We start from the raw sequence: 17194 nt of genomic DNA, 5'->3' as shown, positions 1-17194 counted from the left end.
GAGCCCAAGGACTGTATACACTTGGCATCTATCTCTTGGTCCCTAGAGCCCGTTCCAGTCGTCTGTAAAGCCCCGTAACCCTTCCCCACCCCACCTCACCCCCACCCTCCAGGACTACTGTAGAGATAAATATGGGACGCATGTGAATGAGTTTTTTAAATAAACCAACGTGGGAGGTATCGTTGAGACCGCGTTACCTTTGGAGTCAACAAATCGTGTCCTTGCTACCTGGTATGACAAAGATGACTTGGGTCTAGTTATTTCATTTCTGGGCTTCTGACTGACTTCAGCTACAAAATGAAGCGGTTGGACTAGATTAGTCTCTGAGGCCCTTGGCCAGCTCTAAATCTTTGTGTCTATTCACTGGAGAAGCAACTTAACTTGGAGTCAGGATGGATGAGTGGGAGATACATCTGAGGGGCCACAGGCAAGAAACACTGGCAACTGTTTAGAGTTAACTTCTGAGGCTGGCACTTGGCTTGGGGAAAGGGGAATAGATCCTTGAAGTGTTATTGTTGAATTAGAGAAACTCACAGAACCTCTCTTCCCCCATACTCACAACCCCCAACCTCCTTACAAATTGTTTCAAATACAAATTGGGCCTGAAATAAGTCCAATACCATTTTAAAAAACCAAGTAAACCTTGTACTTTTAATTAAAAAAAAAAAAAAACCCTTACCTTTCGTCCGGGAATCAATACTGTGTATTACAAGGTGGAGGAGTACTAAAGACTAGGCAATGGGGATTAAGTTACTTGCTATGGGTCACATAGCTGGGAAAGTGTCAGTCAGATTTGAGCCCAGGATCTCCATCTCTAGACCTGGTTCTCAATCCACCTAGTCCCCTACCTGGACTCCAGTGCATTTAAATAAGGAGTGATTTTTGCTAACTGCTGGTAGACAGTAGTAGTCTTCATGAGTTGCTTACCCCCCAAAATGAAAAGGTAACTATCCTTCTGGCCATGGGCCTCTCTAGTTCTACCTAGGCTAATCCCTAAACAAGAGACATAAAACCTGTTGTCAAATGTATTCTTAAAATATTCTTGTTAGATCCTCTTCTAAGAATCTAGGGTCATCTCCAAACCAGATAAAATGCTAAACGATAACTTTAAAACAGGAAATCTTAATCTTTTTTTTTGTATCAGTTTTTATTATTATGGGGAAGCCTATAGGCCTCTCCTCAAAATAATGTTTTAAAATGCATAAAACACATAGCATTACAAAGGAAATAAATTATACTAACATACAAATATCAAAAGTATTTTTTTATATGGACATCAGGTTAAGAAACCCCTGTAGAGAGCAATAAAAGGATAAAAATCCAGTTAACAATCCTCACTTTTTCTGAGACACTGACATCTTCAGTCACTTAGGTTGGAGGGGAAAATTTCAGTGAATGAATAAATGGAAATGCATTTATTGATTGCCAGGCACTCTGCTCAGTACTGGAGATACATATACAAAAAAAGACAATCTCTACAGTAATGGTACCTAAATTCTAATAGGAAAAAACATACAGGGGAAGGGTGACTATAGAAAGGAGTTTTGGTAGAGAAGTCACAGGGATGATCCATACCAGTTGATCCATAGTGCTCACTGACCACATTACAGATTCATGTTATCCACCTGCACCTGGATCCATTCTCTTCATCTCTAAATCCTTTGACATAATCGCCCATTCTTTTCTTTTTTCTCTTTGTCTCACAGAGAGGTGACTGTTCCCACATGTAGAGGTAAACTTCATTTGATCTCATCTTTTCCCATCTTCTCTAGCAGAGTGCAACCTTAATCATCTCTCTTTATAGAGTCCCTCTCTACTGACTTCAAAAATGTTTCTTACCTTAAAAAACAAACAAACCAAAAAATAACCCCCAACCAAAACTTTATTTGACCCTCAAGACATTATCCTACATTTCTCCTCCCTTTTTCTTTTAAAAAGTTGTCTATACTTACTGCCTTTGTGAGCTTTTTTCTTATTCCTCAACCCTTTGAAATCTGGCTTCCAATTTAATCACTCAATTAAAATTTCTCTGTTCAAAGTTATCAGTAATCTAATCTCTAAATCTGGCGCTCTTTTCTCAGTCCTCATCCTTTATGACCTGTGAGTTGCATTTAACACTGTTGACTATCTTCGACTCCTAGAAAGACTCTTCATTCTGGGTTTTTGTGACATTGTTCTCTCCTGGTTTGCCTCCTACCTTTCTAACTAACTTTCATTTTCTTTGCTGGGCAGCATTCACGACATAAACTCTGTGCATGTTCCTCAAGGTTCTTTTCTAGGTTGTCTTCTTTTATATTTTCTACCATTAACCCCATCAGCTTCTATGAGTTTAACTTTCAATTTAATGAATACATCTCCCAGATCTACATATTCATCCATTCCCAATCTCTTGCCTGAGGTTCAGTTCCTAATCACTAATTGCCTATTGGACATTTCAAACTGGATATCTCAAAGTCATCTTAAATGGAACTCATTAATATTTTCCTACAAAGCCTAAGCTCTTCTCTTTTCCAAACTTCCTTATTTCTGTAAAAGGTATCACCATCCCTTGGGGCTCAAGTTTGTGATCTTGATATTATCCTTGACTCTTCATTCTCTTTATCCCACATATCCAATCATTTACCAAATCTTGCCATTTTACTGTCACAACATCTCCTATATTGGACCTTTTCTTTTCACACACAGAGCACCAATTTAGTTCGGATCCTCATCAATTCTCATCTGGATTATTGTAACAGCCTTCAAAATTAGTGTCCCTGACTCAAGTCTCTGACCCTTCTACTCCAACCTGTATACTGCTGCCAAACCAATTTTCCTTAGGTGCACATCTGATGATGTGACTCTGCTGCTTAAATAAAGTTAGTACTTTCTGTTGCCACTAGAAGAAAACAATAAGCCTCTCTGTTTAGAAGTATTATACAACCAGGTCACAAATCTGTCTAAATAGAACTTCTTTCAATTAAGGATTGCTTCATTCTTTGTACTTAGACCCTTAGTGCCTATCTTAATGCCTGGCACATGTTAGATGGCTAATAAATACTTGATAATTGATTGAGGACCATTATTGGCAGAAATTACGTTATTTTAAATTTCTCATAATAGATTTTTAGTTTTACTAAAAGATAACCTAGAGATTATCCACTCCACTCTCTTTTTATAGATGAGGAAACTGGGTGAGACCTTTTTGGTTTTTTTTTTTTTAAGAATTTACAAAGTCAATTTGTAGTATGTGAGTTTATATATGAAAAAACAATAAAAAGCATTTATTAGATGCTTATTGTGTGCCGGGTACTATGATATGGAGATATAAATACAAAAGTGAGACAGATCCAGTCCCTCAAGAAGCTCGCATTTTATTTTATTCTGTCTTTCTATTTTTATTTTATTAAAGATTATTTATTTAGTTAATTAATTTAGATTTTTGTGTTCTTTCCCTCCTCTCCTCCCACCCCCTTCCAGTAGCCAATAAGCAATTTCACTGGGTTTTGCATGTATCATTGATCAAGACCTACTTCCATATTATTAATAATTGCACTAGGGTGATCATTTAGAGTCTATATCCCCAATCATATCCCCATCGAACTATGTGATCAAGCAGTTGTTTTTCTACTCCCACAGTTCTTTCTCTGGATGTGGATTAGTGTTCTTTCTCATGAGTCCCTCTGAATTGTCCTGGATCATTGAATTGTTACTAGTAGAGAAGTCCATTACATTCAATTGTACCACAGTGTTATCAGTCTGTGTATAATGTTCTCCTGGTTCTGCTCCTTTCACTCTGCATTAATTCCTGGAGGTCATTCCACTTCACATAGAATTCCTCCAGTTCATTATTCCTTTGAGCATAATAGTATTCCATCATCAATAGATATCACAATTTGTTCAGCCATTCCCCCATCGAAGGGCATCTCCTCATTTTTCAAATTTTTGCCTCCACAAAGAGCACGGCTATAAATATTTTTGTACAAGTCTTTTTCCTTATTATCTCTTTGGGGTATAAACCCAGCAGTGGTATGGCTGGATCAAAGGGCAGGCAGTCTTTTAGCATCCTTTGGGCATAGTTCCAAATTGCCTTCCAGAATGGTTGGATCAATTCACAACTCCATCAGCACTGCATTAATGTCCCAATTTTGAAGCTTGCATATTTAGGAATAGTGGCAAAGTAATGGAGTGTCTGGGGAGTCACAGATGCATAGGACAGTCAACTGCCATGTTCTTTCCAGGAACAATTACTAGGAATCAATTACCAATATATTTATTTGGTTACTAAGTCTAAAGCAAGAGGAACAGCAGTAAGAAAGTGCTACATGGGCATGGTGGTTGGCAAGATAGCCACAATGAACAACTAGAGAGAATGTGAAGCATGGACTAAGGCTAGTTGTAGTGGGATTAACTGAATTTTTGATCATCTATTTACAGTCAAGACAGTTTGGCTAAGGGAAGGAACTTAACTTCTTTAGAGACTAGAACTATTTTTTCTGCTGGCCCAGTTCAGAGGAGCTGATATAGGTGGGAAGAGATGAGGAAGCAACAGGAAAGATGGTAAGTTGGCAGGGATGGGTAGCCAGAGGGACTAATGGAAAGACTTTGAGGAAAGGTTTGTAGATATAGTCTATCTGTTGTCTGAGGACCAGTCTGGCTAAGTTTAGACAGACTCATTATCAAAAATCTGCTTTAGGGTGATATTTTTTGGCCATAGAAACTCAGTCTCTAAAAAGGCCTTGGGGGGCTGAGTCAAGTTGGCAGCCTAGAAGGAGCAGAAGTTCAGACCTCTGAATACCTTACCGATCACAAACTGAATGCTCCTAGGGGATTGAAAATCAAACCTAACAATAAAGAGCCAAGGAACCTTCCTGCTGGACTCAATTTAAAAGGTACCCCCCCCCCCAAAAAAAGCCGGAATCCAAGAACACTCAGGTCTAAGGGGAAGGCAGAAGGAAGGTCCCAGGACCCCTCCCCCACCCACCTAGAGAGCTGATACTCCAGCGGCAGCGGGAACTTCTGGGAGGGCAAAGGTGCTGATCTGGAGGGTGTACCTTGTGGGCAGGGCTGTGCCAAGCTCAGAGCATCGAACACAGATGGCAGGGAAGGAGCTAGAGAGGGAGCATAGACCTGGCAGCCTGGCCAGAGCTGTGTATATCCTCCATATTTGCTCCAGCCTTACAGGAGGTGTTGGCCTCAGAGCACATCCAGCCCAACCCAGCTGAACTTAATCCCATCAAAAGTCTTCAGAACTCAGGGAAGCCCAGGCTCCACACCCTCCCTCTGACTGCTAGACTTTAATCCAATCAAAAGCCTCCAGAGGACAGGGAAGCTTAAACCCCCAACAACCCTCTCCCAGAGACTGCACCTAGAGATCTTCTGTCAAAGCTCTAAGAAGCCCCCAAAACCAAAAAAATGAGAAGAGCAAGAGCACAGACAAATATGGGGAGTAATAAGGCCTGAATCTGTGGAAAATAATCTCAAAACGATGTCTCCCAAAATACTGTGAGCCTACATAGTATGGAAATGTCTCTAAGTTTGGGGCCAAAATTATAGGCAGCTAGTAAAGTTATGAGATGAAAGAGATGTCAGTGGTGGACTAGAAAGGTGACAGATGTATAGGTTAGAGAACAGAACAGAGGGAGTAAGAGGAGGGTTAAGTAAAGGCATTACTAGATAAAGCATAAACAACAGAGAACAAAAGGCACAGGTGGCAATTGTGTGGAGAAATGTGAGCAGTTACTAGACCAACCATCCCAGATAGCAAAAATGAAAGGAGACATGCTTTTGCAGAAGAAGTTTTAATGTTCAGCTTTAACTACTGTGCTATAGGTTTATACCTTACTGTTTCCTGCCTCTACTAGTTGGGGTATCTATAGGAATTCGTTGGAGAATAGACAAGCACTCTTGCAAGACATTTGGGTGGGGGCAGAAATTTAGTATGGATTCCAAGAACTCTATTAATTCTATTACTTTGATTTCCTTTACTATTTTCTTTATCCTTTTGAGCTCTGATTTTACATTTCATTCTGGTCTGGTTGGTCTGGGCTACTGGGGCAAATAATCCAAATAGAATAATTTATAAGAAGTCCTTTAAATTGAAACCTCATCCAAATTTATAGCTGGAGTTGTGGATTATAGGTTAATTATAAATATACCTAGTGATGAATAACTTACTACCAAAACAAGGCAGTAAATCCCACTTTGTGGAGACAGCTGACTTTTAAAATTCTCCCAGTAATCTACATTAAACTTTCCTGAATTCAACTTCATTGCTCCTATTTCTGTCTTCTTGAACTTCACAAGGTAATTCAGGTTCCTAAATCATAAGTTTTCAAATATTTGAGACACATATCATGCTATCCTCCCCAAAACTTTTATTTTTCAAGCTAAAGCTACCCAATTCCTTCAGTCAACAATCTTTACCATCCCAAATCCCTAGATAGCCTCTAGTTTGTCAATGTCATTCTAAAATGTAAAGCCTAGAATTGAATATTTTTTTCCCCTTGAAATTGAGTTTATTTTCATCTTAAAGGATGAATTTAAGTGAGGGCAGGGCAATGGTAAGATACTAAAGTGGTTCTAAACCCACTGTACAAAAGAGCAGTTCTTGGCACCAACACTGGATGTAGAGACAGTAAAGATGCAAACAGCAATGAGGTTATTAAAAAAAAAAAGGCATTTGACTCTTCTATTGTAAAAAGCTAAAAGTTGGTGGGGAAGGCACTTGGCAGTGAAGGCTTCAGACAACCTGGTTAGTGATGGGGATTTCTAAGCCAACATATACCATTCTTTTTAGCTCTAAATAACCTCGGCCACCATTGGACACATTTCCAGGGCTCTATGGGAATAGAATTCCCTTTGAATGAAATCTTTTGGTCTCTAAGGCCTGGCCCAAATCCTGTAGGTAGTCACTGCACAAGGAAACCATGCTGAATGCTAGGGGCTATAGATATGATATGGTAGAATATAATACTCTGAGTGCTACAATCTGGTATGTCATTGTTAGTGAAGGCAAACATGGCAAAGTGTAATTTGTGAGAAGGAACTCAAACACAGTCTTGATATGTGTAACTCAGAGGTAGGAATGTATTCCACTGTGCTCAGACCACATCTGGAATATTCAGCAAAATAACAATAACAGTAATAACAATACTTAACATTTTCGAATTTATAAGATATTTTCATTTCATTTTCATCTCATTCTGGTAAAATATAGCTACATTCATGGTGGCATATGAGCTAAAGAGAATGATTCATAAGAAGATTCCCAAGAATAAACTAGCCTATCTAGGCAGAGTTGTATTTCTGGGTTATAGGTTCCAAATATTTCCAGTGAAAGGGAATCCACTACCAAAAGGGGATCAATATAATTTTATTCTAAACATAGCACATCATGGTGAGACTGTCACCCATTCTATTCCCCACACAACTGTGGATGTTACATTTCTAAATCATAAGTCTAACCATGTCACTTGCCTACTCAATTAATTCTAGGACTCCCTAATACCTGTAGAATCAAATATAAGTTTCTGTTGGGCACTTAAAGTCCTTCACAACTTAGTCTCATTTTATGTTTCCAGCCTTAATACATAAAGGCTACTCCTTTTTATGCACACTACTGTCCAACTAAACTTGCCTTCTTAATCTTCCTTATGGCATTTCTGTATTATAATTGACTCCTCTCTTCTTTTTCCTTTTTTTTTTAGCTGTTCGAATGTTTCTTCTTTTAAAAAGCAGCAAGATGTCTTGCTTCTAATTGTTTCTCTCTTGCTTTCCTATGTGTGTTTGCCAGACAGGCTCAAGCTTCTAATAGCATTTCAAGTTTGTCTTCAGTCATCTCAGTTGGATTAGGTATGGCTGGTTTCCTTTCAGGATCAATCTCTCCAGGTTTGGGTTTTCACAGATCATCTTCATAGTCCTTTTGGGCAGCTTTATCTAGGAGAAATTCATAGTGCTACAAACATTATATGACCCAACCCTCTTCCTTCCCAGTCTTGGGACAATGGTTCTTCTCAGCCTCGGCATCAATTTAGCCAGAAACATCAGCTTTTTTTCCTCCTTCTCAAACCATTTTGCTGTTTAATTCTTGGGTTCAGTCATTCATAATATCTAGCCTTGCATTGCTTTGCTGATTTTCTATGCAACAGTGAAGTAATAAGAGATACTGGTTCTGTCCATATTTCTTTATCGCGGCTTTGACAATTTCATCCTCAGTATTCCAACACACGACCCCTTGGAACATATAACCCGAGGCGTCTTGGCTGGGGAGAGAAGTGAATGAGCCAACATAGTAACCCCGTAGCAGCACGCGAACCCCAAACTGACCTTGTACGACCTTCCGCTCCAGAATTACTCTATTCTTTCTCACTCTCTCTAGTCCAAGGCCCCTGGGAACCCGGAAGTCTGGTAGGGATGTGAGCCCCGAGCGGAGAACGAATCTTTGCCAAAGCCCTTCTCATTGGTGGAGGCTGTCTCTCTTCCCAGCCAATGAGGACGTTGTCCTGGCCGTGCTCCCGGAAATGTGAGGTGGAGCTGGAGCTCCAGTGGGAGTTGGGTTTTGTGTAGAACCTGTCCTGGTTCTGTGCTGTGGGCATCATGAGCTCCTTTGAGGGGCAGATGGAGGAGTATCCAACTATTTCCATAGATCGCTTCGACCGGCAGAATCTGTTAGCCCGGGCGTACTTCCTCTCCCACTGCCACAAGGGTGAGTGAGCGCTGCTCGGACCCTGAGGCTGGAGAGCTTTGGGTGGGGAGAGTGAGGGGACGATGCTCCTTTGGAGGGTGGGAGTGGGGGTGCACTGGTACTCAGCACTCACGCGGCGGCGGGGGGGGGGTGAGGGGGAGGGGGAGAAGTGTAGGGATTCTGGAAAAATTATTTAGATCAAGCTTTAAATAACAGAAAGGAGCAGCTTGAAAAACGGGCGCGGGGGGTTGGGGTGGAGGAAAAAAAAAGTTTACTTCATTCAGCAATTTATTGAGTACCTATGGTGTGCTTGCTACGGTGTTCTGTGCTGGCTATACAAAAACCGAAGGAAAACAATTCCGAAGAGATCCTTGCCTTCAAGGAGCTTATGTACTTGGGGAAGACGAAGTGTTCTCAGATGAATAAATACAAATACAAAATAAAAGGAGTAGTGTGTTGAGTGGTAGGCATGGTGAGTAGGGAAGGAAAATCCTAACAGCTAGGGAGATAGGCTTTTGAGCTGAGGAGGAAGAAGATTCCAGGAATAGGGAAGCCTGTGATTGCTCTAGTCTACCTATCCAGTTTTATTTTCTGTTTTCTGATGTGACTCTTTCATCTAGATTATGCTCTAGCTACCTGTACTGCTGGATGTTTCTTGAACCCGAGATTTCTGTATCAGTGTCTTCAAGACCTGCTAATATGTCTTTCTCTCCCTTCTCTTCTTGTCCTTTATCCATTTTTAAGGCTCTATTTTGATGCTTTTTTTTGCATGCAGATCCCAACCAGCAGTTTTCTCTCTCCCCAAAATGGTTGTGGTACTTTAAAATACAGGATTTTCCAAAAGTCTTAGTACATTTCTAATTTACTAAAACTTAAAATGACTTTTGGGACACTTTACATGTTGATCGATTTCCAGTCTTTTGCACATGATATCTCTAGTTTCACTTGCTGATTTCTTTAGCCTTAATGGGTACAATTGATGTTCAATGAATATTTCCATGCAGGTGATACTAAGATTTATGTATCTAATCTAGTCTCTCTCCTGAGCTTTACTCCAGCATCACCACCTGCTTATTGGACATTTCTAACTGGATATCTTCAAGGTGTCTGATTTCAACCTGTCTAAAACAGAACTCATTATATCTTCTCCTTTTATTGGGAACTTGCCTACGACTTTCAAAGGTACCACTATTCTCTTAGTCACTCAGGCTTGCATTCTCAATGTCATTTTCAATTCTTTATTCTTATTCAGTAGATCTAATCCATTATTAAGTTTTTACCATTTTCACTTCCACACTATTTCTCCCATATTTGCCCCCCCCTTTCCACTCAGAGCCATCATCCTATGTGCCTGGCACTTAGTAAGCACTTAATAAATGCTCTATTTTATGTATCTACTTACTTACCTACCTATTTTTGATCCTCTTTACCACTGGATAGGACTGGCTTTTTAATTTGTCTCCTTGCCTCAAGTCTCTCCCCACTCCATTCGATCTACTATATAGCTGCCAAAGTGATTTTCTTAAAGTATATGTTTTGACCATGTCACCATACTCTCTCCTCCACCTTAGTAAACTCCCATGACTCTCTGTTGTCTCTAATATAAAGTATATAGTCCTTGATTTAGCATTGAAAGCTCTTTACTACCTGGACCCCTTTTACCTTTCTAGTTTTACACTTTGTTCCCCTCCACACACCTTGTGATCCAGCCATACTGGCTCATTTGTCATTCCTCAAACAGGATACAGTGGTATCCCATCCCATTGGTTGACTCTTCTGCCTTGAGTTCTCTGCTTCCTTACTTCTACCATTACCTTTTGTAGGATGACTTTTTCTTTTCAGTTATATTCTAGAGCCTTCTCTAAGATTGTCCTTTATCTATTCTATATGTATCTCAGAATGACTATAGAAAGGCCCAGACTAGACCTAAGTCATGAAGCTGATACATTTTATGTACACATATACAGCAAATGTATATGTATAGATGTGTATATATTTTTATACACAGATGATGATTGAGTCACTTAATGTCTTAGTACTTTGGGCAACAGCTCCATAGTTACAGATAAAATTGCTGACCTACATTGTTTGAGAGATACAACATTAAGGAATTTACAGGTCTGGACAAGTTGACTGACCAGGAAAAAATGCTAATGTAATCTCTCACATTTATATGCACTCCCTATCCAAGTTTACATAATAAATTTTCTAATGGATCTTGGCTCCCTCATCTTTGTTGGGGTTTTTTTATTTAGACCATATGAAAGGACTGAGAGCCCCACCCTTGAAAAGAAGATTGGAATGCAGGTAATCGATTTTTAAAAAAAACTCTTCCCTTCTGTCTTAGAATCAATACTGTATATGGGTTCCAAGAGTGGTAAGGGCTAGGTAATGGGGGTTAAGTGACTTGCCCAGGGTCACACAGCCAGGTAATTGATTTTAATAAAGAACAATAAAAAATAATAGTCTATTAACTCTGCAACTGGGATCTTAGATTTGGGGTGTTATAAAGGGTAACATCAGAGGAAAACGTATAAAACAATGCAGGTCAGGGTATTAAAGATAAATCTTCCTCCTGATTCACAGTTTTACTACTTAGAGTATATGGGTTTCCTATTCCTGAAATAGTTTTCTGCCATTTCTAGAATCAAGTCTTATAAGGTTTTATCTGCCCTCAACATTCTATTTTGTGAATATATATAGAAGAAAGGATAATTTGGAATGGAACAGGCTTAAATTCACCTGTCAGATGCCCTTTTTTCCAAGGGGAATCTCCCAATGATTAATTAGGTTTTTTTAGATCATTGTATTGATCAATTTCTCTCCGTTTAAAAGAACATTTATATCTAAACTGGAAGATCTCAAGAACACCTATGTTGAAGGCCTTAGACAAAATGATCTCTAAGATCCCTTCTGTTTTTTGCTAACATTCTTTGATTCAGTAGCCTTGAGTTGAATTCAAATTAATTGGGTGATGGTATATAGGAACTAATCCTTCTTTTTTTTTTTTGCAGCTTAAAGGTTCACTTATACTGTTCTCCTGTCACTAAGGAACTATTGTTAACTAGCCCCAAATATAGCTTTTGGGAGAAACGAATTGTAAGTTTATATTTTTATTAATAGATATTCTATTTTTCCTTTTTTTAATTTGAAAATTTTTATTTAATTAATTAATTTAGAATATCTTTCCAGGGTTACATAATTCATGTTCTTTTCCTTCCTCTCTTCCCACCCCCCTCCCATAGCCAACAAGCAACTCCATTGGATTTTACATGTGTCATTGATCAAGACCTATTTCCATATTATTAATAATCACACCAGGGTGATCATTTAGAGTCTACATCCCCAATCATATCTCCATCGAACCATGTGATCAAGCAGTTGTTTTTCTTCTGTGTTTCTACTCCCACAGTTCTTTCTCTGGATGTGGATAACGTTCTTTCTCTTAAGTCCCTCCAAATTGTCCTGGATCATTGCATTGCTGCTAGTAGAGAAGTCCATTACATTTGATGGTGCCACAGTGTATCCATCTCTGTGTATAATGTTCTCCTGGTTCTGCTCCTTTCACTGCATCAATTCCAGTTCACATGGAATTCCTCCAGTTCATTATTCCTTTGAGCACAATAGTATTCCATCACTAACATATACCACAATTTGTTCAGCCTATTTCACTTTTTCTAATGATATTTTATTTTCTAAGCAAGTTGGGTAGAAGTTTTAGAGCAAAACAGTGAAAAGTCATGCTTAAACTGTATTTTATGCTTTAATTTACTTTCCTTTTTTACTAGAAAATGAAAACTTTTCTATTTTACGATTCAGGAATTTAGAAGAAAATGAAGACTTGTTATTTGATTTAGATTGCTAAAATCACTTAGTGCCATTCTTAGAAGCTAAGGGGTAAAGTAGTTTTCATATAGTTTATATACATTAGAAATGTTCAAATAACAGTTTTATGACACTGATCCTAATTTCCTGCCATGGGGCATACTAGATTAATTCATTTAAATTAATGCTATTTTCTTCCTAAGTATAATGCTGTAACTAGAGCAGGATAGGCCAGGGTAACTGGAGATTTGCTAAATTTATTTGTTTTTTATTAAAAAAAAATTTTTTTAAATTAAACCCTTACTTTCTGTCTTGGAGCCAATACACAGGCAGAAGAGTGGTCAGGGCTAGGCAATGGGGGTTAAGTGACTTGCCCAGGGTCACACAGCTGGGAAGTGTCTGAGGCCAGATTTGAACCTGGGACCTCCTATCTCTGGGTCTGACTCTCAATTCACTGAGCTACCCAGCTTCCCCCAGATTTGTTAAATTTAAAAGAATGCTGGTACCATTTTCAGTGTCTTAGCAATAAATCTTAGTATCTAAGTGGGAAGAATGATTAGTATATTGGAAAGCTACAAGATGGTTTACTGCTCCTTTTTTGCCTGACTTGCTTTTTTCATCCTCTTGCCCACATGGAAAGTTGATGAGGACATATTTCATGTCACTTGTCTCAAGTATAGTTTATGATGATTTTGCCCTAGGTGCAGAAATTCCTAGTCATTGCTCTGCTCAAGTATAAAGTGCATTGAAATGTTCCTTAGGAAATCATCACATATCTTTATTCTAATTCAAAATAATCACAGAATCTCCTAATTAGAAGGGTTCTTAGGGCTATCTTGTCCCTACCTGCAGCATGAATCTCCTCCATGATACCTGTGACAAATGGTCATTTATTCTTCACCCTACCAAGGTATCCTATTCTACTCTTTATTAGGGAATTTATTCTTCTTTTTATCTGAAATCTGCATCCACATAACTTTAACTTTCTTGCATTCATTTTGGTTCTACTCTTTGGGACCAAACTGATTAAATCTAGTCTTTTTTCTCTATAATAGCCATTAATATATTTCATGACTGATCACTTCATCTTTTGTATACAAAAAGAGCTTCTATAAACATTTTTATACACATAGGTCTTATTCCTTTTTCTTTGATTTTTTTGGGGGGGAGGAGGGTGTTACAGACCTATGGTATTGATGGATTAAAGGGCATATAGTTTTATTTCTCTTTAGCCTTAGTTCCAAATTGTTCTCCAGAATGGTTGGTCTAATTATTTAAAATTGTTTGGAGAGGAATGATGGGAGATTTTGGCTGGATTGCTTCCTCTAATCACCTCTAATCTGCCATCTTGGCTCTCATTTCATCCTTTCCAAATCAAGTCTACTCTAGACCAGACTGAATATTTCCTTTTTTCAGCCAGTTGTCTTATGGCATAGTTGTAGGTCCTTTTGCTAATTGCACTCTGGATGTATTCTAGCTTATCAGTAGGAACTACATGACCAGGGTCCCCCATGGTGAAACCAATACTCCCGTTATTCTGGATACCATCATTTTGTTAATGTAGTCTAAGATTATTACTTTCACTTTTGGGGGTTCTCAGCATTACACAAATAACTTTTATAAATTAGAAGAAATTTCCTGGCATTTTTCACATAAACTGTTATCTGGCTGTATCATTTCTAGAAACATTTTCTGTTGAAAGCTATCTTATGGTATTTGGGAGGCAGGAAGATCTGAGTTCTGAATCCCAGTGCAGATCTGGGGGAGATTTTGGGAAAGTCATTTCACTTTCTAAAATTCAGTTTCCTGATGTATATCATAGAGATAGTAATGGCACCTACTTCACAGGTTTGTCACTCTGAAGCTGTCAAAGCCATATTTGTCAGCTATTTCCAACCTATTTAGGTATTTTAATTATTTCCAACCCATTTAGGTATTTTAATAGAATTGCATCATTTTGTCTTCCTACTTTTATCTCCTCCATAAGTATGTCATCTAGAAATTGATCTAAGTCATTGACAGACATATTGATCTGACTAGACTAGAGTCTTATGTAATTTTATTAGAGTTCTCTCTTCAGTTGGGCATTGGCCTATTCATCAGTACTCTTTGGGTCTTGTTTTTTAGCCAGCTATGAATTGTTATTGAATTGAACCTAATTAAATTATTATTCATTCCATATCACTTTATCTTGTTTAAGAAATAGCATGAGAGAATTTGCCATATTTTTAACTGAAAACTAGGCAATATATGTTCTGTCTGTGACATTCCCTGATCTGTCAACTTAATCCAGTAAAAGAAAAAAAAGAAATTAATCTGGTATTATTTGTTTTTAATGGTTGCATATTAATTTGTAGGGATCACTGCTTTTCTCTCTAAGTTCCTACAAATTATCATTTTAATAACTCCAGAGTTTTGGCAGGTATTGCCTTAAAGTTTGCTGAGTTGACTTTTTGAAAACCAAGGTATTTGCCCATCTCCTGGCCTAGAGTTCTGTTATTCATCATGATGTTTTTTTTTTAACCCTTACCTTTTGTCTTAGTATCAATTCTAGGGCAAAAGATCTTCAAGCGCTAGGCAGTCAGGGTTAAGTGACTTGTCTAGGATCACACAGCTAGGAAGTGTCTGAGGCTTGATTTAACCTAGGTCCTCTTGTTACTGTGTCTATTGAACTATCTGGCTGCCCCCATCTCTGTGGTTTTTTAAAAAAGATCAACAATCATTCTGTAATCATGTTATATAGCTCTTTTAGTATTTTAGGATACAGTTCATCCAGACTGTGAGATAAGCTTATTATCTAGGACACCAAGTTTATATTCTTATTAATATGATTTTATTCTAGGAATTATGCTTTTCTTGGAATATAATTCCTTATTACTCTTTTTAAAAAAGCTATCCTTTTATAGCATAGAGAGAGTTCTCAGTGGAGAAAACAAAAGTAAAATAGAAATTATGAATGAATCAATAAGTGAAAAAGCATCTATTAAACATTTATGATGTGCCAAATACTGTGGTGACAATTTTTGCTCACAAGTCACTCACATTCTAATTGGGCAAGACCACACAGGTAGAAGGGTTCATTTAAAGGGGAGATAGAAAGGTCTGGCAAGACCCTTCAGAGGGCATATGATGAGGCATTGTGGTTCTCTGTCTTACCTGAAGGATTGTAGTTAGTATTTTGGGGTTCCTATTATGGTAGTAAAGATGTGGGATCATTTTCCAGCTTGACAGGAGGAAAAGATAGAATTAGCAGGAAGGTTGGTGGGGAAAGGAATATCCTGTTGAGATCTGGGGGAGGAAGGGTACAGTTAATTTGGAAGGAAAATCTTCCTGTAGAGGCTACTTTGCTGGGACCTTTGGTGCCTGGTGGTTAAGTAGTTAAAAGAGTTTTGATTTCTGCCATTTATTAACATGGTCCCATTAATAGTGAGCTAGCCCCTTACCTGATATTCTTGACCATAAAAAAATTGAGGAAGAAAGTTCTTTTTTTGTTTTTGTTTTCTTATTTATTTTCCAAAGTTCATTCTGGGTCTTTCTTAGGCTTCCTGAAACTGTTCTTATATGTCTATATCATTCCCCTGATTTTGTGCCATTACTTTCCTCTATTATATATGGTCCTTTCAAAAACATTGCTCACTGGTAGACTCCCTCTGCAACCTGTTGAACTGAACTTGATACCAATCATCATTTGGCTGTGAGAATTTATTTTTCATATATTGTATTAATTCCTGTATATTAGGGAGAATTACTGTGTGTTCCTGAATCTGGGATTTGGGGCAGAGATACCATCTGGGCTGCTGCTTTTTGTGTTTTCTTTGTGAATCCCCAGGAATGTCTTCCTTCTTAACAGAATTTGGTTAATAAGTAAAAGGGAAGTTCTTTTCCTTTGTACGTGTCCCCTCCCTAATGAGGGGAGGGTGAATAGTTTAATGGACTACCTCTTAATTAGCTATTCGCCAATTGAAGATGCCTTGGGAGAGGCTGAGTAATGAGAGACAACCATGGAGACCTGTCACACTGGTTACGGTGCTGGCCTAACCTGTAAACCTGATATAATCAGTAAACTTATATTTTTATCCCAAAGTCAGTCTCTGAAGAGAATTTCTAATCATAACAAGATCATGTAATGAGATATTGCTACCATTTTCCTCCTATTTATGAAGAAACTGAAATAAGGAGATTCCATGACTGGTGATTAGCCTTGGCAGCTACTGGTGGTGGCATGGTAGCAACAAAAAGGTTAGGTCCTAAAATCAATTCTGAAAACACGTAAACTTTCAGCCATTCAAAGAGCAAGCATTTCTTAAGTACCTATTAGGCCCCAGACATCACCCAGAACATCTCAACTTACCTAGTTAGGTGGAAATATGCAAGTTTAGGAATGTTCAAAGTAGAAATCGATTCACAGTGACTTACTAAAGCCACTGCCCTTAACCCCCATCTGAGATAACTGGAACTTCTGACATTCCTGTTGGGAGCCTGAAAATCATTCCTCTGATGGCTCAGATTAGCTACTGATCAGCTCAGCCCCTTAAGGAACTGGAAACCAAGGAGACAGGTCTGATAAAGATTAGTCTACACATTTGCTTTCTGAAGTAAAAAAGTAGAGTTTACATAGTAATTGTTTTTATAGTCTACATCTAGAGACAGGGTTTACCAGGGATATACTATATTGATATGTATCAGCAAAGTGAGTATATTTTA

General features: G+C 38.3%; 1 protein-coding gene and 1 long non-coding RNA gene across 8 annotated transcripts in view; one reads left to right on the top strand and one right to left on the bottom strand.

Annotated features, from left to right (window-relative positions):
- The first annotated feature begins 2 nt into the window (after positions 1-2).
- The window catches only part of DCLRE1C (DNA cross-link repair 1C), a 50265-nt gene continuing 33073 nt past the window's right edge, over positions 3-17194 (top strand). For 3 of the 7 annotated variants that reach the window (XM_007503999.3, XM_056799459.1, XM_007503997.3), the window contains exons 1-3: positions 7910-8686; positions 10921-10972; positions 11680-11764. In XM_007503999.3, the coding sequence (XP_007504061.1) occupies positions 8578-8686; positions 10921-10972; positions 11680-11764 (246 nt within the window). In that variant the 5' untranslated portion in view covers positions 7910-8577. Of the gene's footprint in view, positions 232-7909; positions 8687-10920; positions 10973-11674; positions 11765-17194 lie in introns of those variants that run through there. The other 4 variants (XM_016426046.2, XM_016426047.2, XM_007504001.2 and 1 more) reach the window with 4 other exon arrangements.
- On the bottom strand, positions 7047-8477 carry LOC130454572 (uncharacterized). The gene is made up of 2 exons (XR_008912224.1): positions 8308-8477; positions 7047-7917 (listed from the first exon to the last, which is right to left on the bottom strand). It is a non-coding gene; the product is annotated as an uncharacterized LOC130454572 (long non-coding RNA).

This window comes from Monodelphis domestica, chromosome 5 (assembly GCF_027887165.1).
Source record: "Monodelphis domestica isolate mMonDom1 chromosome 5, mMonDom1.pri, whole genome shotgun sequence".
Classification (NCBI taxonomy): domain Eukaryota; kingdom Metazoa; phylum Chordata; class Mammalia; order Didelphimorphia; family Didelphidae; genus Monodelphis; species Monodelphis domestica.
This window is presented reverse-complemented; position numbering and strand designations above follow the sequence as displayed.